This window comes from Lygodium microphyllum, chromosome 5 (assembly GCF_053477565.2).
Source record: "Lygodium microphyllum isolate KBCC chromosome 5, Lygodium_microphyllum_v1.1.10, whole genome shotgun sequence".
Classification (NCBI taxonomy): domain Eukaryota; kingdom Viridiplantae; phylum Streptophyta; class Polypodiopsida; order Schizaeales; family Lygodiaceae; genus Lygodium; species Lygodium microphyllum.
In genome coordinates this window covers 90,171,695-90,197,602 of record NC_141139.1, presented here as the reverse complement: position 1 = coordinate 90,197,602, position 25,908 = coordinate 90,171,695, and the positions used below count along the sequence as shown (strand labels likewise).

The following is a 25,908-nucleotide window of genomic DNA, read 5'->3' as shown; positions in this document are numbered from 1 at the left end:
TAATGGCCCAAGTGGTCTAACTAGAAAAAAAAATCATAACAATCACAAATGTAACTAAAGAAAAACAATATTTACCATCATAATTTTCCCTCCAAAATCAATGGGAGAATCACCCCTTTAGTAGTAACCAACTCAATTTTTTGCTATCACGTCTTAGATCAAAAGGACATCTTCTTTGGGAACTACGACATGCATCAATAGATTGCTTCGAAACATTAACCATGTTAGATATCGTTGACAAAACATCTAGTAACAAGGCAACCATGAAGCAAGTGAGGCCCTTCAAGATCTCTTACACTTTAATACCACTTTTATACCCATTCTTTTTGAGTAATGAATCATTTATGACAACAAACAATAGAAGGCCTAAAAGCCAACCTTGACAAATAATGCACCTAAGAGTAAAGGCTTTGGATTTTGCTTGTTAACAAAACACTAGCAAAAGTATTAGCAAACAATGTCTCTACCATATGGACAAGGCTACTTCCAAATCTTAAACACATTAGAGCAACATTAATTGATTGCTAAGTGAATATCACATGCTTTCTCAAAATCCATGTTGAAATGTATTGAATCCCATGAGTGCCCAATTGCCTAACCTATATAGAGTAAGAAGTTCATGAAGGCCTCATGAAGGTGCCTTCTTGCACAAACCTATATTACCTATGGTGGCAAAAATTGGAAGCACAATTATGATCATTAAAGTGCTTCAATATTGACACCAAACCAACCAAGTTTCTTCCCAAAATTCCTAGAAAACTCCCCAAAGGACTCCATCTAACCCTAGAGCCTTCTCTAGCATCATTTTAAAGAGACCATAATTTCAAGTAGAGCACCCTCAAGCTTCACAAATTGTCTTGAGTATGGCAAGAGAGACATACTCTACATTTTATGCATCTATCTTCACATTTTCTCATAAGATTAGAGATTCACATTTTCCATGATGTTTGATTGCTCAAGATTTGTTGACAAAACATTTCATTATGTTACCATATGTCAAAATTACCTTCAAACTAGCTTCTTTCCACGCAAAAGTTGATTAATGAGCTTTCCATTGAGAGAGAGGAGGATATACTCTATGTTTATGCATTTATCTTCACAAATTCTCTAGGCTGGAAAAAATTGGAAGCACAATTATGATCATTAATGTGATTCAATAGAGACACCAAGCCAACCAACACTCTTCCCAAAGTTCCTAAAAAACTTCCCAAAGAAGTCCATCCAATCCTAATGCCTTTCCTAGCTTTATTTTGAAGAGCCCATAATTTCTAGTAGAACACACCCTAAAGATATTAAGCCCCTTATCATATTTCTATAATCAAAAGGACCTCAAACCCATGGTTTCAAAAAGGCAAGCCTAGAGGATCCAAGTTTCGTGGACATCTTGAATGTACATCATAGCCTCTCAAACATACTTTTTTCAAATGTTAAGAGAGGAATGTGAGTTGAATCATCCAAAACCACCTATCACATCTTAAATCTTAAATTGTACTCTCTACACTTGATGCATCTACCTTCCACAAATTCTCTTAATGTAGCTTCACATTTCCCACGATGTTTGATTGTAGGAGATATAACAACAATACATTTCAATAAGTTATCATATGTCAAAATTGCTTTCACACTAGCATCTTTCCATGCAAGAAGTTGATTAAAGAACTTTTAATTAATGGCAAGAAGGATATACTCCATGTTTGATGCATTTATCTTCACAAATTCTCTTAAGAGTGAGCTTTTCATTAACCATGAAGTGTGCTTGCTTGAGATACCAGAGTACATTCCATTAAGCTATCATTTGGTGGGATTGCCTTTAAACTTGCTTGTTTCCACCAACAAAGTTGATCAAGGGATTTAGAAAAGAAAAATCTTAAATGGGGCATGTAGCATTTTTTATGCCCAACCTAATGCTTGCACAAGGTGAAGCCAAATTGTGCACCTTGCAAATCCAACATGTGTCATAATTGGCATCGTTTCTAACCAACTTGACATCCCACCATGCACCCTCAATGTGTGTGATATGTCAAATGAACAAGTTACCTACTTCGTCAAAAGTTAAGGCGAGATCTCTTCAATAATGATCAAGTACCAACTTATCCAAAATATGCTATTTCCTCCAAAATGCAACCTCTCCCATGTGATCTACTCTCCATCACTTGATATATTCCATGCACCAACCAACAGGACATTTCTCCCATTGAATATACTCTTTAAATTTTCCTATCATTTGCCCAGAGTGATTAAGTTATTAAAGGCATAGATTGATACAAGGTCGAGACAAATTGTGCACCTTGTAGACACCCATTACATATCATGGTTAGCATACACCCTAGTCACCACACCATATGCCACCAAACTAGGGTATGCCAAATGAACAAGCTACCCATTTCATTAGAGGTGAAGGAAAGTTCTTGTCAATCATGATCAAACCAACTTAACCCAAACACAATCCTTCAACATCTAATAGATTCCATGTGCAACCTATTTTCTCCGTTGGTTGTTATATAGTCATAATTCCAAGCACCAACCAAAATCACAACAACAAAATAGAGGGTAGCAACACTCCTCAATGAAGAGTGGCATACTTCTATCACCTCCTAGAAGTCTCATTAAAGATAACATGACCAAATAAATAGTAATGTTGCAACCATCTATGCCTTAAATCTTATTTCATGACACATCCAATTCTCTTCCAGCAAAAACATAGCATTTATTTGCTCCTATTCCTCTTATCAATCCAAGCAACCAAAGAAAGTTTGAATGTCCAATTCTCTTCCTAACAAAAACATAGCATTTGTTTGCTCCTATTCCTCTTAACAATCCAAGCAATCGAAGAAAGTTTAGTTGTATATCTCTAGATACTAGTAGTCATCATCATCATCTCACATCTCATCCCCATTGATTGCTACATAATAATCAACATCTCATCCATGACTAGCACTACGAAATCAAAGCCCACAAGACATGCCTACCATGCCTTGGAACACAAACATCTTAGTTGCATATGCTATTTTTTTCTTAAAGCCCAATGCTCCTAGGCTTTTACAACTTTCTCCCTAGTGTTCATAGGTAGAGACTCAACTTCCAAACATTTTTAAAATATTGTGCTTAAACGATTGATGTGGAAGCCACCGTACTAACGAAATCCTTGTTAATGAAGAACCATAGTTCAAGATGAAGATTGGAATCTCTTGATGAGTCATTGCACATCCTTCTATGGTAGTTGAGGACATCGTTTTTGTGCTCAAAGAACTTTTGGATAGCTCCATGGATGCCCAAACTTGTGTGGCAATAGGAGCTATATTGCTTACCAATCTAGGTATAATATTGACCACTAGAAAACAATCAAATACTCCAATAAATCAGTCCTATCTTCAATCATGGCATCAATTGTTCCCCTTCCTTTGTTGTGAGTTTGATCATAAGATAGGCAATGGGTATAGATTCATCATCTTTGACATGCATCATCCATTGTCCATGTAATGAATGTTTGGATGGATAATACTTTCTAATTTGGTTGTTATTGAACAAATTGATGCCTTCACCATCAAGTGTTTTAAGCTTGCTGAATTGCACTTCAGCTTGCTCATCAGACAACTAGAAGCTTTTTGCCTTCTTCCTGCATTCTAGGCTCCATGTCCCCCCTATTAAGGAAATTGCAGGTGTAAAGTCCCTCCTTGCACATGAAGCACAATTCATGAAAGGGCTTCAATTCGACTTCAATCATGAAGCCAACACCATTGACATCATTAGTTCACATGCATCAGAAATCAATTCCAAGAGATCCCACAGTACTCATGCTCTTTTTTCAGCCCTCACACCCCACATTCACTAAAGCTGCAACACATGCAACACTACACCAAGAGCTTCATCCACCCCAAAAGCCTTTCCATTGAACCAAATGGAGGCATATAGAAGAACATGCATACAATGCATTTGCACTATAAGACTCCCTCAAGATGACAGCCAATGACGGCCTTTCCCAAGTAACTTGCACTAGACCAAGGATCCTTAGGTATAGCATCTGTTCCAGAACCGTGTCTAAGTCCTCTAGTAACGGCTTTGCAATAATTCTAGAGGAATAATGCCACAAGAGTGCACACCACTTCCCTCCCAACATCAACAGCAATGCTATGCTTGTAATCATTGTGCCAAAACAAGTCCTCACAGGCGGTGCTCACAAGGACCATGTCCATACCCCAGTAAAACAATAGGGGCAAGTATCAAGAGCAACAAAGCTCCTGCTTCTTTTCTTGCCCCTCCCATCACCATAGCCATTAGGTTCTGGCCTTCTCTTGCCAAAGACATGGCTTGCATGCATGGGCACCACAATTTGGCAGCCAGTTCTAAACTATTAAGTGCATATCAAGTACACTACTACTTTCTCAGCCTGTAATGGAGTATTAAATGCACCAGAAAGAAAACTTTACACCTCAAAAAGAAACTTTACACCACCCAATCATGCAGCCTTCCTTTCCTCTGGAGTAGGTCTTTCCCCAAAATCAAGTATTGGGAAGGTAGTGTTCAATTATGTTCTTTGAGTTTAGACATCATTTTTACTTTCTTATTTCCATTCACATTCAGTGACATGAGCCTCAACTGCAGAACTATTCAACATGACTTTGTTGTTATCTTGGCTATTATTCTATTACTCCAGTAGTTAAGACAACTAAGAAAATGTGCGCATGTTTGGGATCAATTTACTCAAAACACTTGTTTCATGTGCACAAGTAATGTATAAGAAAATGTGAGCATGTGTTTGATTTATTTTTGCAATTCTGACCAACACATTCCATAGGATGTTAGCATATCAACCACTACATCAAACAATAGGCCAACATGAAACTGGTAAATTCAAGGCACTTAATAAACCACAAGTCTTTTGAGGATAATCATCAAAGAATCCAAGAGATTGAGTGAGCTTTCATCACTTGTAAACCTCATAGCTGACTGCATGCTCAAAGACAGCTGTTCATAATTTCTTTACAGCAAGAAACCCCAAAAAAAAGGGGCAATTCCATGAGCCAGAAAGCAGAAGAGACACACGGATAAGTATATTTATAACTTCTCTGTACTGGGAAAATAGCACCATAGACAATAAGAAACCAGAAAGTGGCAACCAACTAGGATAGGTACACTGCCATTTAATGAAACCAATACACCAAATTATTGCATATTAACACTCAAATCTAACAAAACAATCTGTTTAAACATATCATCCACAGCATAAACAGATAACCTGGGCAGCATTGCCTTAGACACCCCTTTGATCATATTACAAATGGAAAGGATTTATTCTCCTCTTAGCCACACGATTTCTTGCCAGATTAGCATTTCACAGAATAATCAAGGCTACATCCGAAAACAAGATGTTGGTTAGGCATCAGATAACAAGCTGTTGGTTAGGCCACACCCAACTTAACCGCCAGACTGGCCCACCAAACCACCACCCCACAGAGATGCAGGCAAAGGCCCACTCTTCCCTCCAAGATGGAGAAGCCAGATGTATTGGTGCTCTTATAATTTTGAAAAAAGCTCCCCCACTGCCCACCCACAGTGCGCGCACCCCCCACCCCCCGAAAAGAAAACAAGATAATCGTTCTAAACCTAGACAGATGAAAAACATCTCAGGCATCCATAACCTACATGAAGGCCCTAAAAAGCTCAAAAATCAAAAGAAGAATACATAGGTAAACCATCTAGACAGCTTATATCAGAAAACTAAGCCACGCATGGGAATGTGGCATATATGCATTCATTGTATCCCCAAATTCAATACAATGATATGAAACCCTACCCTTCTGCATACAATACTGCTGCCACCAAACCAAGCTACATACACCAGACCACTAAAATTTCCAACCAGTACTTAGTGCATTGCATCAGTAAACCATAATGAGATCAACAGACTTACCTGAGGTTCAGAGATCAAGTGTAAACCATCATATGCTATGCGCTGGAGGGTACTGGCTTTAAGGTGAATAACTATAAACAAACCCAATTGTAATTATCTCAGCCTAATTTTGCTACTTACATCTAACAGCCTATCTGGGCTAAGCAACTTCACCTGAACCTCCGCAGTCCTCCAGCCCCCCACCCCCCCAAAAGAAAACAAGATAATCGTTCTAAACCTAGACAGATGAAAAACATCTCAGGCATCCATAACCTACATGAAGGCCCTAAAAAGCTCAAAAATCAAAAGAAGAATACATAGGTAAACCATCTAGACAGCTTATATCAGAAAACTAAGCCACGCATGGGAATGTGGCATATATGCATTCATTGTATCCCCAAATTCAATACGATGATATGAAACCCTACCCTTCTGCATACAATACTGCTGCCACCAAACCAAGCTACATACACCAGACCACTAAAATTTCCAACCAGTACTTAGTGCATTGCATCAGTAAACCATAATGAGATCAACAGACTTACCTGAGGTTCAGAGATCAAGTGTAAACCATCATATGCTACGCACTGGAGAGTACTGGCTTTAAGGTGAATAACTATAAACAAACCCAATTGTAATTATCTCAGCCTAATTTTGCTACTTACATCTAACAGCCTATCTGGGCTAAGCAACTTCACCTGAACCTCTGCAGTCCTCAACTAGACTTAGATTAGTGTCCAAGTCAAGATTGTACTAACAGCTAATATTCTCAATCGCCCACTGTGTAGAGTGCTCCAAAGCACGACAGTAGATTTAAATGGACCTTCTGCAGTAGACAATGTTAGGAGACTGAAACAATTGAAAACAGCAAACCTACAGTGAGATATTTCATTAGATTTGACAACCCAAAGTAAATTTTATCATTATAATACATAGAGTGCATTCTTTACCCTTATTTCAGAACCATGGTCTACCACAAACCAAGCCCAAAATTGAAGATCTGACCTGCGATAAGATTTTCAAGCCAAATATTTTCATAGAAAAAGCTGGTGGCAAATTCTTTAAGGAAAAGTGCCTCATCAGGAGAAGTTAAAATCAACCCTCACCAACAAAGAATTAGAGAGTGATACCCACATATTAATTACCATAGCCTGATCCTGCACCCCCTGTTGCTGCTAGAGTATAGGAACTTGTTGACTGATTTGCTCCAGGTGGGGCTATGGGGTTCTGGCTATATCCCAAAGTAGTCTGTCCCGAAGATGACAGAGGAGCAACAGCCCTTCCCGGTTGTTGAGTGCTGTACTGCAATTGTGAGCCCTGTTGAGAGTAGCCAGCTGCAGGGTTCCCTGGATAACTCCCAAAAGAACCATTGGAAGGTATAGACCCATTTGTGGACATATAAGATGTTGCAGGTCGAACACCTGGGGCTCCTGGAGGTGTTAGGGTTTGAGGTACAGGTAGGCCATTGGACTCAGCAGACAGTGGTCTTACAGTAGGGAGAGCACCATACCCTACACCAATGATCCATGTATCAATAGTTAGTAAATTCCCATGAAAAGTAACTTGAATTGCAAACATCTACTGCTAGTCAACACATTAGCTAAAAAACGTAAGGAAAGATGGATCAAAACAACTCTAAAATTTGACCAGCAAGCACTCCCATTTGCCGTCTCAACAGGCAAAAACTTATCATGTAAACAAGTGCTTCACAGATTGCCATGGTTTACACATAAATGTACACCAACAATCAGACAAATAGCTTTAAATGAAGTACAGGCAAGCCATTGGGCTCAGCAGACAGTGGTCTTACAGTAGGGAAGGCACCATACCCTACACCAAAGATCCATGTATCACTAGTTTAGTATGGCCCCATGAAAAGCAACTCGAATCTCAAACATGGCAAAAAGCCATAACGAAAGATGGAACTCAACAACCAGCAAGCACTCTAATAGTCTCAAACATCCAGGGGCAAACTTATCATGTAAACAAGTGCTTCACAGATTGTCGTCGTACACATTGATGTATGCCAACAGCCAGACTAGATAGCTTTAAATGACTCCAAAGCCTGACAACAATGCCACACCCTCAACTTAAAAGGCCTCAACCTTTAAATCATTTCACGAAACCTTTCATGGCAAAAGAGGGGCTACAAACATACTTGCATCTCTGCAAGTTCACTCTTCAATAAACAGGATAATCCTCAGCTATAATAAGACTCCATTGACCAATGTTAATAATCTATCAGATTTGTATCAAACTATATGTTTGTATTATGACAAACTTCAAACATTGAAACATCCCCCTAGGATCCAACCTCCATATGAGACACGACCCAAGCTGTACCCATAGCAAAGAACATTAAGGAAATGAACATCAGAAACTTTTCCCAACCATAGAACCAAACGGGCTCACCCTCAAGCCCAAAAAGAGCAGCATACCAAGTCATGACCACACCCCCAAGAGCCAGCATCCCATAACACCAGCCCACTGCCTCCTAATGTGCAGATCCATCGTTGTGGCATTCTTACATCTTGGGCAGCATGTTGAAGTGGTTAGCAGTCAGAGTGCAGCGGTGCGCAAGCGTATGACTGAGACCGAGAGATAGAGTGAACACAAAGAGGCGAAAGAGAGAGAGAGAGAGAGAGAGAGAAGAACATAGAAGATCTACAAATGATGAATGCTGAAGAAAGAATGCAATATGTACACCAGCACAATGTGTATGTCTGCGTATCTCCTCAACAATCTCACCGACTGTGAGCCTTGAAGTCTGCACAGCAATCACCATGATCAGCAACCTGGAAATCTGTGATCAGTATGATGAAAAAGTGTGTGGGTTGGGCTGACATAAATAGTCCCAAAAAATAGGACAGGTCGGCCAGTAATTATGGGCCGACTGCTCAAAAAAAGCCCAACTGCCTGTCAACGCACGTGGCACCTGTCTGCAACTGCTCCTGCACATGCAAATCTGCCCAGTGCTGCCACATGGCACCTGTGTCTGTCCACAACTGACTGGAACTGCCCAGACTACCACACGAATGGACCAAACTGCAGACAACTGCTCTAGAATGCCCAGACTGGCAAGAAATGCATGTAATCTGCCCATCTCAGAGGAATGCCTGTCCAGGGGATGACCATATCTCTAATATCCCCTTTCAAATCCTGGTCAAGACACGAGGCTGAGGGATCTGGAATGCTACCAAAAAAAACTGTGGAAGCGCCTTCATAAACAAGACTCCAAGATTGTCCTCTGTCTTGCAATACACCACATCAATGGTCTCATCCAAGAGCTTCTCCCGAATGAAATGGTACTAGATCTCGATGTGCTTCACCCTAGCATGGAACACAAGGTTCCGTGCCAAAGCAATGCAACTCTCATCGTCACACTAAAGTGTAGTAGGACCTGACTACAAGCAGCCAAGCTCCCCCAATAACCTTTGAAGCCACATGGTCTCACATGTGGTAGAAAATGCCGCTCGATACTCCACCTCAATTGAAGATAAGACAACTGTGGCCGCTTCTTACTACATTAAATAGCACCAACACCCAAGGTAAAGCAATCACGTGCCGTGGACCTCCTGTGATCCACATCTCCAGCCAATCTAAATCCCTCCAACGTGTAAGCTCAAGATCTTAACCATCTGCATCAGCTGGATAATAGATCCCAAGATTGGGGGTCCCCCTCAAGAACCGCAAATCTGCTAAACAACCTACCAATGCACCATTGTGGGTTCACTCATGAACCTAACCAACAAACCTACAGTAAAACACAAGTCAACACGAGTGTTGAGGAGACATATCAAGGACCCAATCAACTGCCTCTAATGGGTAGCATCCGCCAAAAAAGAATCTACATGGGCAGTGGCCTTCTAGTTTGGATGCATAGGAGTAGAAATGGCCTTACAACCCTCCATCTCAAATGTAGCCAAAAGCTCCTACAGATACTACTACTGGGAGATGAAAATCCCCCTCAAAGTCTAGTGAATTTCATGGCCTAAAAAGAAATGGAGAAGGCCCATATTTGTTATCTCAAACACCTCGTGTTAGTGCCACCTTAGTCTCCTTCACCTTCTGGGCATGGTCATCTATCAAAATAAGATCATCCACATAAAGCACAAACAACGCATACCCTCCAGCTAAGGTGTGGACATACAACTAGGGATTAGAAGAGAAATGTCAATTACTCCAACTTCCCTTGGAGGAACAAGTCTATCTTCTCGTTCCAAGCACATGGAGCTTGTTTGAGACCACAAAGGCCCTTCTTCAACCTATACACTCGTCCATCTAATCAAGAAAAGCCAAAAGGCTGCTCAACATAGATCTCCTCCTTCAAATCACCATTGAGAAAGACAGACTTCACATCAAGTTGATAAACCGGTCATCTCTTATGCCCAACTACAGCAAGAACAGCCCTAATGGTAGCCAATAGATGCAAAGGTGTCATGGAAACCCACCTCTAGCCGTTGTTTGAAGCCCTTTGCAACGAGCCACACCTTGTGCTTATCTAGAGTACCAACACTGTGATATTGATCATAAAGACCCATTTCACACAAGTCACCTTCCTATGAAGGGGCCGAGGCACAAGGTCCCAAGTGCCATTCTGCTCAATAGCATCCAACTCCTGCTCCATAGCCTTCTTCCAATGTTGTGACTCCAAAGCCTCCTCCATGGAGGTGGAGTCCCTATCCTATATGGCATGGGATGCAAACTACAATAGCCACAATCTCAGCCTAGAGACACTGAGGCATCTATCTATGCTCCATCATGCCACAAGTCATCTCAATCACACTTTGGCTATTGCGCTCCAATGTGCCATTTTCTTGAGGAGTGTTTGTGTTTGCAAACTCCTAATGGATACCATGATCTGCACAAAACCTAGCAAGCTCATTAGAAACAAATTCTCCTCCCTTACCTGATCGTAGTGTCTTCAATTTCCAACTTGATCGGTTCTCCTCAAAAAGTAACCAATCCTTGAAGTGGAAGAAAGCCTCTGACCTCAACTACAAAAAATAAGCCTATGTCATCTTGCTAAAATCACCCACAATTAGTATAGAATACAAGCTACCCTTAAGGGACTCTGTCCATATAGGTCCACAAAGATCTATAGAAACAAGCTCCAAGCTGCTAAAGATCACCTCAAAGCCTTATTGGGAATGGCATCACGATGTTGTTTTCCACGAAATCAAGATACATATGGATACTAACTCACCACAATGTCCAACATACCTCACCCAAGCTATCCCCTAGATACCTTCCAAAGGTATTCATAATTTAGGTGGCCAAACCGGTATGCCATAGCATAGACTATATCTAAGAGATAAAAAGAATAGAAGTCAAGGCCTGTTGCAAGAGTCATGTGCCAAGAGGCACCATTGTCAACAATCCACTCACAAGGGTGTGGGACCATCAACATAGCATCAAAAGCCTTAGGGGTCAATGCCTTAACCACCTCCAAGTGGAGGAGGGCAACTAACGAGGGAGCAACCACCACTCTTCAATCCTTTGAAGATTTCTCCTTGTCCTTCTCCTTGTTGGAACAATCCTTCTTCTAGTGACCTAACTTACCACAAATGTGACAAGTGGAGTCCTTTTCCTTGTCCTTCGTTGGTTTGTCCTCCTCTTTCCTTTGGTCCTTCCCCTTCTTCTGAGAGGATTGATCTATCAATGCCTCCAATTTGAAAGCATGCAAACCTTTCAATTGCTCCTCCTAGTCCAAAACCATAGAAACCAACTCCTCCTAACGAAGAGTCTCTATCCGCCCTAAAGCAATCAAGCAAAGTAAAATGCACTCAATCTAGGCGGTAACTATGAAAGAGTGTTATCGCCATGTCTTCAACAGTGATCAACTTCCCCACGTTCCGGACCTACATTTGTAGCTACCTTAGCTTATTCACATGCTCCCCCATAGAAGATGATTTGTTGACGCTCAAGGTCGTCATCTATACCTTCAAAGAAACACTTCTCATAACGGTCATTCTATTGTACATTTGATCAAGCTTTAGCCATATCTCCCTATCCACTATCAAGTGCTCTATGTGTGCGATCACGGCTAGAGTGCATAAAAGAAAGAGAAACAAAAGGATCCAGACATTCTGTCCCAATGTGCCTAAACCTTTGCCAACTCCAAATGATCTACTGTAGAAAGTTTAGAATTGTCTCTTGATGAAGGACAGTTGATAGTTTACATCATGAACTTTGTCAAATCATAGGACTCCAATATGGCTAGCATCATAACACAAAAAATAACCCCCTCTAACTGTACAAGCGCAGCTTGCTGAGGCTCTTCTCTAGTCGTCCCAATCCACTCGAGGCAATGAAAAGGTAAAATCTACAATTGAAGGCTCTAAACACAACCTTCCTCCTTCTTGAACAGCAAAAATCAGTAACAACTTTGAGATCTTTGCTCCTTTCCCTCACGCCCACGCAAGCCTTAACCTTGTGTCATGTGCAACCCTCCCACTCGCCCTCAAACGCAGAAATTGCAGCCTTATGTCGTGCTGAAATCTCCCCTTTAAGTTTGCCCGTGATTAGTCAATCCTTGTACATTGCTCAAATACCATGTTAGAGTGCAATGGTGTGGAAGCATATGACCAAGATTGAGAGAGAGAGAGAGAGTGAACACGGAGAGGGGGAGAGAGACAGAGAAGAGCGCAGAAAATCTGCAAATTATGAATGCTGAAGAAAGAATGCAGATATGTACACGAGAATAGTGCATATGTCTGCATATCTCCTCCTCAACGATCTCATTGGCTATGAATCTCAAAGTCTGTGCAGCAATCTCCATGATCAACAACTTGGAAATCTGTAATCAGTACGATGAGACTGTGTGGACTGGGCTAACATAAATAGCCCCAAAAAATAAGACAAATCTAGCAGCCGCCTACTCAAAAAACAAGCTAATTGCCTATCAACACACGTGGCACCTATCCGATTACTCTTGCACATGCAAATCTGCCCAACGTTGCCACATGGCATTTGTTTGTCTGTCCACAACTGACTGGAACTGCCTGAACTGCCATGCAAATGGAACAAACTACAAGTAACTACTCTAGAATGCCTAGCCTAACAAGAAATGCATATAATCTACCTATCTCAAAGGAATGCCTCTCTAAGGGACGACCGTATCTCTAACAATAGCGACATAAATTTACACTCATTAAACTACTTAATCAGCTATCACCCTTATACTTGAACTGCATATGCTGACATTTGCTAGTGTGTTACCACCCCTCTTTTACTCTTTCAAACACTATTTTGTTTGCATCAACTTCAACCACAATACTTTTGTATTTGGTTTTTCTATAAAGTAATGTTAATCCTTCTCTTATGTGCTTGTGGTATTGTGTAAACTTTGATTGTTTCTTAGATGCTTGACCACTCTATCACCCTAAGTATCTCTCCTTTCTCAATTCTATCCTCAATTGCTTACGGCTCCTCTGTTTACTTAACTCCCATGCAAGCTCCGTGATCCTGATTATCACGCTTGGAGTTCTATCATGAAGGCTTGGTTTGTGCAAAAAGGACTCCGGTATATCATCTATGGATCCACTCCTCAACATCAAGAACCTTCGTAGCTATTTTTTGGTCAGTTTGGAGACAAGGAGAAGCTATCCTTGATTAGCACTCGAACAATGCTATTACATATGTGGCACTTCTCCACTTCATCTCCAAAGAGGTCCTACTAGCAATTACCTCGTGGGATGGCTTCAAAAGTGTAACCAAGATTCGGCTCATGTGCAATGGAAGCATAGAAAACTGTTATAATAAACAGCATAACACAAGAGAAATGCAAAAAGGGAAACACTACAAAGAAAAGAGGAACATTGCACAAATACTCAAAAAGAAAGAGATGCTCAAGAAATGGAATCCATATAACAAAACAAAAAGACAATACAAAAACAACACGAGTCATGTTGGGAATAAAGGGCCATCGTGCCTTCTATATGTGCACAGGTGTAAACACACCCTTAGCACATTTGTACTTTCATATATATCTATCTAAAACCTAAAGAGGTACACACACAAAAAGATTGCACCCAAGAACATCATGCATCTCTCTCTAACTCTCACTCTCTACTCTTGCTCACGTTTTGCTCTCTACCGGATATTTTCATCGCAGGACATTGCGTCGCCACTACGCATCGCTCACTTCAACTGGTATCATAGCTATGGCTAAGGTGTTCACACTTCTCGGAGTCCACTCAGGCCAGCTCGTCATTGTTCTTTCGCTGACTGACACGCAACAATTCCAAGTTGCATGCAAGTCAATCGTCATTTCTTGGTCAAACGCAGTCACGCGCAGGTCACGCACTTCAAGCACTGGTCAAAATGCCGTTTTTCAGGTCACGAGCAGGCAACAGCCTGGCAGCTGTAAACGAGGCAGATTCGCCACTTTTCTTTTGCAAAATTTTTCAATTTTTTCAAGGGTTCCCTGCAAGCAAGCCCTTTGCTCACTGACAAGTGTTCACGCTTCTTGGAGTCCGCTCAGGCCAGCTCGTCATTGTTCTTTCATTGGACAGGCAGGCAACAATTCCAAGTTGCATGCAAGTCAAAATCGTCATTTCCTGGTCAAATGCAGTCACATGCAGGTCACCCACTTCAAGCACAAGTCAAAATGCCCTTTTTCAGGTTAAGAGCAGGTCACACGAGCAAGCGATGGGCTGGTGGCTCTAAATGGGGCAGATTCATCACTTTTCTTTTGCAAAATTTTTCAATTTTTTCGAGGGTTCCCTGCAAGCAAGCCCTTTGCTCACTGACGGGCATTCGTGCATGTAAGCACAATTCAAAATTTTGGGCAGATTTGTGCCAAAAATTTGGGGATTTGTCCAGATTTGATGCGAGCAAGACACAACAATGATATTTGTCTCAGAAATTACACGAATTTGTGACATTTTGCCTCCGATGTTTGGGGCTTTTCATGTACATGCAAGAATTGGGCTGAAATTTACCCAATTTCTCGACATTGATGCACATTAGACCCCGTGCAATTTGGGCTTTTGCTGTTTGGGCGAAATGTGTGCGCCATTTGGTTTAATTCCATGCAATTTGGACATCTAGCACTTGGAAATATTTGGGGGTTTTGCTGAAATTGCTCTATTTTGGCAAATTTGGCCTATTCTATGCATGTCAAAGACAGTGCGGATGTATGGTTGATGCTTTAAGCACAAAAATTTTGGGACTTTTGACCGTGCATGTCAAATTTGCAGCTAAACTTTGGGACTTCTCATGTAATGTGATGTATTTGTCCTTGGAACAACTATAATCAGTTGTGCAGTGCTGTAGCACAAGGTTTAGTGCTTCTCAAAATTTATTTGCATATCTGAGATTTCTACTTTTACGTGGTTATTTATTGCTGGTTGGTACTTGTTTATACCTTGGTCACTTGTGTGACAGTTTGGGCTTGCATTTGCTGATTTTTTTTGTCACATTTGGGCTAGAAGCAATGACAGTAGTCATCTCATACACATTAAGAAGCTTGAAGGAGCACATAACTTTGCAGTCTGGCAAAAACAATGCTATAATATCCTGTTGAAGAATAAGCAGGCAAGGCCAATTAAGACCAAAGGGGCAAAGCCCGCAGATATGAAACAGGAAGACTGGGATGAGTTAAATGAGCTTGCACGCTCAACCATAGAGCTATCAATTTCAGATGCCTTGTTGTTCAACATTGAAGGTTTGGATTCTGCCTATGCTATTTGGACTCAACTAGAAGAACTGTATGCCCAAAAGAGTGCCGCAAGTTTACTGGCTGAAAAAGCTTATGGATTTGCGTATGAAAGAGAATACAACAATGTCTACTCTGTTGAGTGAGTTTAACTCCATTTTCAGCCAGCTGGTTGCCTTGAAGTTCAAGATTGATGAAGAATTTAAGGCTACATTCTTGTTTTGCACTCTGCCAGAGAGTTGAGAACATTCATGACTGCTATGAGCAATTCTAATGCGATGCTTTTGTATGCTGATGTAGAGAGTGCTCTACTCATGGAAGAAATGAATCGGCAAAACAATACATCCAGTAAGTCTTCAAGTGCATTGCATACTAGGGGCAAATCACAACAGAAAGGCAAATCTGAAAGCAAGGGACACTGTAAATCATGTAGTAAGGATGTTGAATAGCCTCTTTGTGACAAGAAGGGTCACTTTAAATGTGACTACTACAAATGGAAGAAAAAAAGGGAAAGGGCAAGAAGATAGATAATAGCAAGGAAGGAAAGAAAGAGAGTCGGCCTAAGAAGAGCAGTGTCAAAATTGAAGAGGTGAATGTAGTCACTCATGACAATGACAATGGGAATGGCGTACTCTTTGTCTCTTCATACTTTAGTACACGTGCTTTACTTGCAAATACAAATTATGACATGCACACTTGGATTCTAGATTCAAGTGCTTCCTTTCATGTCAACCCTCATCGTGAGTGGTTTTCTAACTATACAGGGGGTCGACATGGTGTTGTCCATCTTGGGGACAACTATGCATGTAACATTGCAAGTATTGGCAGTGTGCAATTGCAATTTCAGCATGGTTCTATCTTCACACTTCAACATGTACAACATGCAACTCAGCTCAAGAAGAGCTTGATTAGCACAGGGCAACTAGATGACGATGGATTTCATACCACCTTTGATGATGGGAAATGGAAGATCTGTAAGGGATCTAGAGTGGTTGCCAAAGGTTGTAAAAGTAATACCTTGTATCCTCCCATGTATCTGGTGTGCATGACCATGTTGTTGCCGTGACTGAGCAACCAAGTGTTTCTTTGTGGCATGGCCGGTTGGGACACGAGTCAAACTAGAATGAAAGTGCTTTCTCATTTGGGTTACTTGCCTTGTCTTCGTTGTGCTGATTTTGAGCATTGTGATCATTGTGTTTATGATAAACATGCACAAACGTCTCATAAGAAGTCTCTTTTGTTGAAATCTTCCCTGTTAGAGTTAGTGCATTCCGATGAATGTCAAATGCCATAGTTATCTTTAGGGAGAAAAAAATACTTTGTCACCTTTGTCGATGATGCTACACGAAAGATACAGATTTACCCTATTCGTAGCAAGGACGAAGTGCTTGAGAAGTTTCAAAAATTATTGACATTGATTGAAAATCAAACCGATAAGCCACTTAAGTGTCTTTGCTCTGACAATGGTGAGGAATATATGTTCAAGGCCTTTCAGGCATTTTATTACAGCAAAAGGATAAAGAGGGAGCTCACTACCCCTCATAATCCACCCCAAAATGGAGTTGCAAAGCATATGAATCGGACCATACAAGATAAAATCCGTACTATATTGTCTCATGCTGCATTACCCCCTCGCATTTGGGCAGAGGCTGTTATGTCAATTGTTCACTTGATTAATCGGTCACCAAACGGGTCTTTTGGAAGGGGGAGCAGCGGAAATCCCTCAAGAAGTGTGGTTGAGCAAGCCACCTTCGTATACTCACCTGAAAGTGTTTGGCTGTGAGGCTTTTGTGAACATTTGTAAAGAAGAATGCAACAAACTTGAGCCAAAGTCCTGTAAATGCATTTTCCTAAGATATGGTAATGAGGGTAAAATGGGGTATAGATTATGGGATCCCGAGAAAAGAAAAATAGTACACAACAATGATGTTATCTTCCGGAAAGATCGCATGCATAAACAGCCCGAAAAGACTGATGATATCCGTAGGGTTGTATTCCAGGAAGAAATACCTTTGGATGGTAAAATGTGCCCATTGTACAACAGCAAATACATGCTGTAAATGAACCTGCAAATGCAAAAAATAATGTTGGAAATGATCAGCCAACCATTGCCCACAATGATGAGCCACTGGATGTGCAGGAATAGCCAGGACAGTAAGCTGTTAATGTTGATTTGCAGGCTAAAATGTTAGGACAGCAAGATGAAAATGGAAATTTGCAGGCAGCCAACAAACAATAGTCATTGGGTTAGGAGATTGTCTAGGCTACTAGACAACCTAATAGACTCATTCCTGGTGCAAACAATGTGGCTAATTATGTCATATTGACAAACTGTGGTGAACCGTCTTACTTCAAGGAAGCAAGGGACAGACAGGACAGCAAGAAATTGTATAAAGCCATGTTGTCAAAGATGGAATCTCTTGAGAAAAATGGCACTTGGAATTTGGTGCAGTTGCCTAAAGGACAAAAAACCCTTCCATATAAATGGGTTTACAAGATGAAGGTTACTTTTCGTTCCTCGCCAAAGTACAAAGCAAGATTGGTTGCGAAGGGGTACAAGCATGAACATGGAGTTGACTTTGATAAGATCTTCTCTCATGTAGTCAAGATGACTATATTGAGAACCATTTTGGGCTTGGTTACAGCTAAAGTTATGAAGCTCGTACAAATGGATGTAAAGACTGCATTTTACATGGTGATCTGCATGAAAACATATATATGCAGCAACCTGAAGGGTTTGTGGCAAAAGGGAAAGAGAAGATGGTATGTAAAATCAAAAGGAGTTTGTATAGGCTGAAACAAGCACCAAGAGAATGGTATCATAAGTTTGATGCATTTATGCAATCTCAAGGGTTTCATAGAAGTCAAGTGGATTACTACTTGTACACTAAGAAGGCAACAGATTTCAGCCTGATTATCTTGGTTCTATATGTTGATGACATGCTGATTGCTGACAGGGATACTCATACCTTGGACTCACTAAAGCAAAGTCTTCGTGGCAACTTTGACATGAAGAATCTTGGTGATGCAAATCACATTCTTGGCATGCAAATAGTCAGAGATAGGTCAAAAGGATTAAAGGATTACTCTATCTATCTCAGCAAGAGTATATCTCTAAGGCTTTGCAACGTTTCCATATGGAGAGGGAGGGAGAAACAATTGGGGTTCCATTGCCTCCATATGTGAAACTCGCTGCAAGGGACAACCCTACATCTGATGATAAGAAAGCTGAAATAGCCAAGATACCATATGCTTCAGCTGTTGGCAATTTGATGTATACTATGGTTGCTACACGTCCTAACATTGCCTTTGCAGTGGGAATGGTTAGAAGATATCATATGCTTCAACTGTTGGCAATTTGATGTATGCTATGGTTGGTACAAGTCCTAACATTGCCTTTGCAGTGGGAGTGGTTAGCAGATACATGGCAATCCCTAGTAAAAAAACATTGGGAAGCAGTGAAAGATATTATGAGATACCTCAAAGGCACAAAGGATTTGTGCATCTTCTTTGAAAAGCAGGCATCTGTCGTTGCTTTACGGATGTAGACTATGCTACTCATCCGAACTGCAGAAAGTCCACTTTTGGGTATGTACTTACCTTCATAAGAGGAGCAATCTCTTGGATCTCCAAGATACAAAAAGTGTGTTGCATTGTCTACTACAAAGGCAAAGTATGTGGCTACCACTGAGACATGCAAGGAGGCTTTATGGCTTTCATGTCTGGTGGGAGAGCTTGGCATTATAGAGTTACTTGTTCTCCATTGTGATAGTCAGAGTACTATCATACTAGCACGGAATCCCATCTTTCATGCAAAGACGAAGCACATACATATGAAGTATCATTTTATTAGAGATGTACTTGACAACAAGAGCATTGAGCTTGTCAAAGTGCATACAGATGATAATCCTGCAGATCTTCTCACAAAGGGTCTTCTAGCACAACGGTTTCCTCATTGCCGACAGATAATGGGAGTTGGATAGGTATATGTATTTCAACTTTGTACATACCTAGACTTAGCTAATTCTTTTCTCCTCTTAAGGCACATTGTCTTTAGGTGGGAGGTTGTTGAGAATAAAGGATCATCGTGTCTTTTATATGTGCACGGGTGTGAACATACCCTTAGCACATTTATACTTTTATATATATCTATCTAAAACCTAAAGAGATACACACACAAAAAGTTTGTACCCAAGAACATCCTGCATCTCTCTCTCTGACTCTCACTCTCTACTCTTGCTCACGTTATACTTTCTACCTGACATTTTCATCACAAGACATTGCATCGCCACTGCGCATCGCTCACTTCAGGTCACGGGCTAAGTAGACACCTAAATATATAGCCATAAAATAATGCCACATACGCATCAAGTGAGCAAGCTGAATCAAATAATAATGATCAGGTCAGCTAGCATAAAATGCTCAAAACCTCATAAATGAGATACCAAAAAAATGCCTAAAATACTCTATCATATCCATCCCACTAGGATATGCATGAATTGACATCCGCTACCACATCCACCATCATGAGAGTTGTTGCCCTTCATGGTTAACTTCTTCCAACCCTTAAGTTCAAAAGTGAAAAATCGATGCGCGTGTTTTTTCTAGCCACTGTTCAAGACTAGCTTTACAACATGTCCATACTTTACTAAAGGCACACCTAGTGGACACTATACTAGCTCTCTCTAGAGTATAATGGTCTGACCACAATGGATTGAGCGCTCAAACTTCTAGCACAATGGTAAACCTTATTACATGAACTCGGTGTTGATTAAGGACAAGTTCCCTTTGAGATTTTGTCTTCTTCATACCAAAGTGGTGATGCCTACCTTGTGCACCCTTTAGGCAACAAAATACGTAACACACACAACCAACCATCAAACTTTGGAATACAAGCAACAAGAGCTCCAACACTAATAAAACACAGCTCGAGAAAGACCTGCAATCAACCAAAATGCAACCTGAATCTAGAATGCCGGACAATGATACCATATTCGAGTACACAATGAAAGTGGAAGTATGAAAATAGAAGCACACAACAAAAAGAAAAAAAAGATCTTGAACATAAAAATAAAGAAATCAAATATGCTCAAGACAATAAATGGAATCCATTCACGATACGAGACCAAAGTATAACCTCAAGGGGCCAAACTCTCAATGATCCTCTCTAGCATAGGTAACAAAAGTCTAGTGGAGGTCTGAAACCAACCTTCCTTCCATGGATGGGTAGTAAATCCCTAATTACAACTTGATTACAACAAAAAACAGTTAATGTAAATCTGAAAATACAAATTTATCTATTAATCTAGGACAATGCGCACCCAATTGGCCCAAAATTAGTACTCCTTTCGGTATTTTTTTAGCTTTATTGAAGAAAAGTTTATTTACAATGGGATTCTCTCCATCCCCTTCACAATCCATACTCCCCATGGTATCCAAAGTGACCAACAAGTCTTCAATCTATTTTCCCCCTTGATTCGGACACTTAGTTGGCTTTCACCCACTTCATAGACAATGGAAATGCCCCAAATTCAATGGCTGGCTAGTCCACTTAAATTTAGCTGAAATTCACCTTTAACCTTGTTCAATCCAAGTCTTGGAGCTTCCAATTTCCAACACACTTTCCAAGGCTACTGCTGAATAACCCTAATTTCTACTGCAAATTAGGATTTACAATAGAGAAATTTGTAATTTCTCAGCCTCCAAGGATCCAAATGCTGAGATTTTCGGACCAAAGCTATGAAATGTATGGAAGATAAGAGAGAAAGTTGTAGAGAGAAAAAATTCAAAGTTTTGTAGCAAAGAATGAATGAAAATCGATCAAACAGCTTGTAGATACAAAAAACCGAAGAAAATCAATCATTTACTGCTGCCACCATGTCTCGACAGCCTATAGATGATATCACTTGCTATTGATTGGTCTTCTCTTGCCCTTAGTTGCCTCAAAAGATCCTCCAATGGCTGCAAGTCAGACCAATAGTATCCCTCCCTCTTTCTAGTGAACTGAATATACTAGAAATGCCCCTCTCCAACCTCTAAAGACGTTTTTCAGTCTTGCATCGGCATTTTCCCAAATGGTTTTTCCAGCACTAGCCATAGTTAAATATTAATTTTCAATCTTTAAATACTGAAAATAAATCTAATAATTATTTCGATGTCTTGAAAAATAATCTAGCTGGCCAATAATTAAATTGACTAGGCATCTTCCACTCCTGAGTATCTTTGCATCATCTTTGACCATCAAATTGATATTAGGTACCATTAAACGCCACTTTTCTAGTGTCACCAACTAACACTTATGGCCAAATGAATAACCTAAGCCAACAACTGGCACCAGATACCACCAAGTACCTGTGCAACATAACTTGTAGCAACTTTTATCTTTGACATTCTGTGATTTCTTCGGATCCCGAGCTCATAAATTTACTCTAACCCCAGTTACACCTCACATGTGCAACATTTACTTAACCATGTGATTAAAAATTAATCCACATGTTAAGTGAGATTCAAAAATACATGTCCTCATGACATGATATTATACACCCTATCTTGCTAACATATCTCTCAATGTTGGCCCATACATAATTTGTATCATTTTGCTAGATACTTGCAGAAAACATTTTGCTTATGAGATCCTTGTGACATATTAATAAATTTTCAAATTTTGTAAAAATATACATCCTGTTAAACTGCTAGAGCATGAAGCTGTAACTTCCGAAACAAAACATTGAGATTGAGAGTGTGAAACTTCACTTATAGCTTTCATGAGCATTGGACCTCAAAAAGTCGATCACAATTTTACACATATTGCACACTAGCTCTTAGTTGAATAACTAAGCATGGAACTCAAAACTCCATATGTTACAACCGCCTAGGTTCAAACAATATATCGCACTTCTAATCTTAATCGCCTGACTTATAATGCAATGTCAACCAACAAACATAAAATCATAGGATTTGCACTAATAAGAAAAATATTATAATTCATGTGAGCTGCAAAAAGAGACAAAAGAGAGGTGCATAGAGCAAGATCAAGAGAAAGTCACCCCCTCCCTCTCTCTCTCTCTCTCTCTCTCTCTCTCTCTCTCTCTCTCTGAGTGTGTGTGTGTGCGTGCGTGTGTGTGTGTGCACGCGCGCGAGTACTAAGTGATTTATTTTTTGCTTTGTCTTTTGGTAATCAGAAAGAAAACAAAAAAGCTGACATTAAATTTAGTTAAACAAACACTTGGCCATACACAGCGCACCAAAAGTTCTTGGATGATGGCTTGATAAGGGTGTTAAATTATGCCACAATATCCACATCTCATGAGTCCCCACGTGTGAATACCAGCTAAACCAACCACAATCTGATTAAAAAGATCAAAATACCTGGAGAGGAGACAGGCGGACGAGCTAAAACTGGAGGTCGAATGGGAGCTGCACCCCCAGGCATGGATCCAGGTACGGGCAATGGTGGTGGTAAGACAGGTACAGAAATGGGTGGTCTGTATGGCCCTGACTGCAAACCAGTCATATGTTGATGAAATGCAGCACCAACTTGTTGAAATGCTGCCTGTCCAAGGTGTTCTTTAACTTTCTGGTCAATCAAACTCTGAGTTTGCTGCTCTTCAAACTGCTGATAATAACTGCGCACATTTGCCTGGAAAAAGGGGCATTTTAGCTGGTCTACCTTTGTGATACATGACCCAAAAATACAATGCTTGAGACAAAACAGAAACATATGAGAAAAAACACAGGCATCAATTTTGAAAAGCCAGGAAGGCTGGTTTAGCCATCCAAAGTTATGACAGGGTTGGAAGATAAGTTCATCAAAACAGAAAAAGAAGGCATGCAATGAAGCGGCTGGTCCTTTATGTTATTTCACTGAAGCATTAAAAGGAACTGCATAATGCTGGATCGGAGTGGGTCAACATCTCAAATCCTAATCTAAGCCTGGCTTCTTACTCTCCTAGGCTGCTATCATCACTCATCCATCAGGAACTGCTCTTATTCTAAACAGAGTTGGTGCTTACATGGAACCAGTCACAATAAAAGAACTATTGTTGTTCTCGTTAGTGTTGGCGCTGGCATGAAAACACTCTTATTCACGCTCAGGTTGTGCAAAGCTTTTTTCTTGAAGTCGCTTCCCTCACGACAGAGGAGATATCCCGCTGTAAAGCAAAGATATTTGTCACAAAACTCATCGTCTTAGCTTTCTTAACAGTAATGCGTATTTCCTCCCATGAATTCACAGTTCAACGAAACTCCAGCCTCTTCCTCCAATGGCATTTCCAAGTATGTATGAAGCTAGTGATTTTCTACACCGTTGGCGGGTTCATTAAAACACACAACAGTGCCAGAAAACAATCTATGGAACTCGTTTATAAAACGTATACACCCTGAACATATGATTTCAATGGAATTCGCGCATGGAAAACGATGGAACCTGTTCTTATAAAAACCTCCTAAATATCAACTCGTTTCCAAAGCTCGAGAAAACTAGAAACAGAGAAATCAATTATTACAACCTTGTGTTTGTAGCCAGCATTATGCTGCTTTCTCACCGAGGGCTGAAAACAGAGAAAACAAAACAAAAAAAAACACTGCTTAGTCCAATTTTACAAGTGCGATCACTTCGTACGAGAAGATCTTAGCCATAGACTTACAGAATCGTGTGTCAGGTAAGTGTCGCAGTAGTCGCAGTAATACCTGCGAATACAGAAAACAAAGGAATCAAGGCATAGGAAGAAAGAATGCGGGTAAAACGGACAGGGACTGGAATTTCCTGTGCGACAATACCTGGGCATAATGGACGCAGGTCGGAGGAAGGAGAGCGATATGGCAGAGAGGGCCTTTGGTTAGGGTTTCAAAGAACACGGACGCGATGGTGCAGACTCCAGAGTCGAGAGTTTGAGAAACCAGAGTGCACCAGCTAACAGTCACTTATTTGCCAACATTATTAACTCACAGAACGATTAACCATAAAGTGCTGTAACTTCAAATCCTGCCCAATAGTTTTCTTACGCGTGCACGAAATGATTTTCTTTTTACCTTCTTTTTCGTTTTCTTATCTTTTCTCGTTTTTTATCTTTTTCTTGTTTTCGTTTTCTTATCTTTTCTCGTTTTTTATCTTTTTCTTGTTTTCTTTTTTTTCCTCTTTTGTTTCTAAGACAAAAGAATCAAACGCCAATTGGATGCTACCATAAACCCAAAAAAACAAAGCATCAAGAGGAGAGAGAGAGAGAGAGAGAGAGAGAAAGACAAGATTGCAATACAAGAGAGAAAGCTAGCGCAACCTTGTACAAGGCTCATCATTATCTCAATCTTCTTGCATTGGGCAAGGAGAAGGAACTAGAGTACAAGGTTCATCATTATCTCAATCTTCTTGCATTGGGCAAGGAGAAGGAACTAGAGGCAGAGGTTGTGTAGGAAGAGGAACATGATTAAAGATGGGGACTCCACCTAAAGAAGCCGCAAAAGTAATTACCCTATGAAGAAAAACTCCACAAGACACACTACTCAACTAGCCTTTCTGGACCTTCTAAAAACAATAATCTGTTTTACTAAAGAGGGACTGGGCCCAATTAAGCTTTTCATCATAAAGAATATTGATAGAGACATTGAAAAGTTCCTTAGATAGGCATTCAGGCATTGGTATGCTAGACACAAAACAATCTTGCAAGAACTAGTAGAGCTACTTACATAAGGGAGAAGAAATAGCTAATACTAATGCACCTGGACTACTTATGACTTTTGCTTGGCATCAGTTGTGTAGAAGTTTCCTTCTAGAGGACCTCCACAATATATTCAATCGATAATAGATGTGTACCAGTAGGCATGGGTGAAATAGAGAGGGGTAAAGACAACATCTCACTAATGTTGGCTGATGATATGTGAAAGGCATGACTATACACCAATCCATATGCAATTTGTAAGATACCAAAAATGGGTAACAAAGCTTTGCATCCACAAGGTGGAAACTTAAGGGCTACAAAGTCACACATGCCCATGCAATAGATACTATTGGTATCCAAAAGTAAAGAATAATCATGCACTAATAGTGAAACATGCTAAACCACTATCAAGGGTGTTGTTCAAACTACACATGATAAAAACCACACACACACACACACATATTCAAAAAAAATAGGGGAATTCCTACTAAAAGCACAAAATTGCCATTGAGAAATAATTTGAAAAAAGACCAAGTATAAACTGGACTAGACTAGATGTCCCCAAGCAATCCACAACCTATGAAAAATTTTCAACATGACCTACGCATACATGTGATTGAAGCTTCATGAAATGCACACAATCATACATCTAGAACTGTAATCAAGCACGCAAAATAAAATACAATCGCAAGTGCACCACATTC

General features: G+C 40.3%; 1 protein-coding gene and 2 non-coding genes across 3 annotated transcripts; all 3 read right to left on the bottom strand.

Annotated features, from left to right (window-relative positions):
* Positions 1 to 5,875: 5,875 nt before the first annotated feature.
* Positions 5,876 to 5,938, bottom strand: LOC148036122 (small nucleolar RNA snoR101). The gene has a single exon (XR_015691033.1). It is a non-coding gene; the product is annotated as a small nucleolar RNA snoR101 (small nucleolar RNA).
* Positions 5,939 to 6,399: 461 nt separating this feature from the next.
* On the bottom strand, positions 6,400 to 6,462 carry LOC148036121 (small nucleolar RNA snoR101). The gene has a single exon (XR_015691032.1). It is a non-coding gene; the product is annotated as a small nucleolar RNA snoR101 (small nucleolar RNA).
* Positions 6,463 to 6,753: 291 nt separating this feature from the next.
* Positions 6,754 to 24,485, bottom strand: LOC148036120 (U1 small nuclear ribonucleoprotein C-like). The gene is made up of 5 exons (XM_087678118.1): positions 24,330 to 24,485; positions 24,197 to 24,239; positions 24,059 to 24,100; positions 22,920 to 23,190; positions 6,754 to 7,401 (listed from the first exon to the last, which is right to left on the bottom strand). The coding sequence occupies exons 1-5, from the start codon at positions 24,335 to 24,337 to the stop codon at positions 7,028 to 7,030; spliced, it is 738 nt and encodes a 245-aa protein (XP_087534244.1). The 5' UTR covers positions 24,338 to 24,485; the 3' UTR covers positions 6,754 to 7,027.
* Positions 24,486 to 25,908: the final 1,423 nt, after the last annotated feature.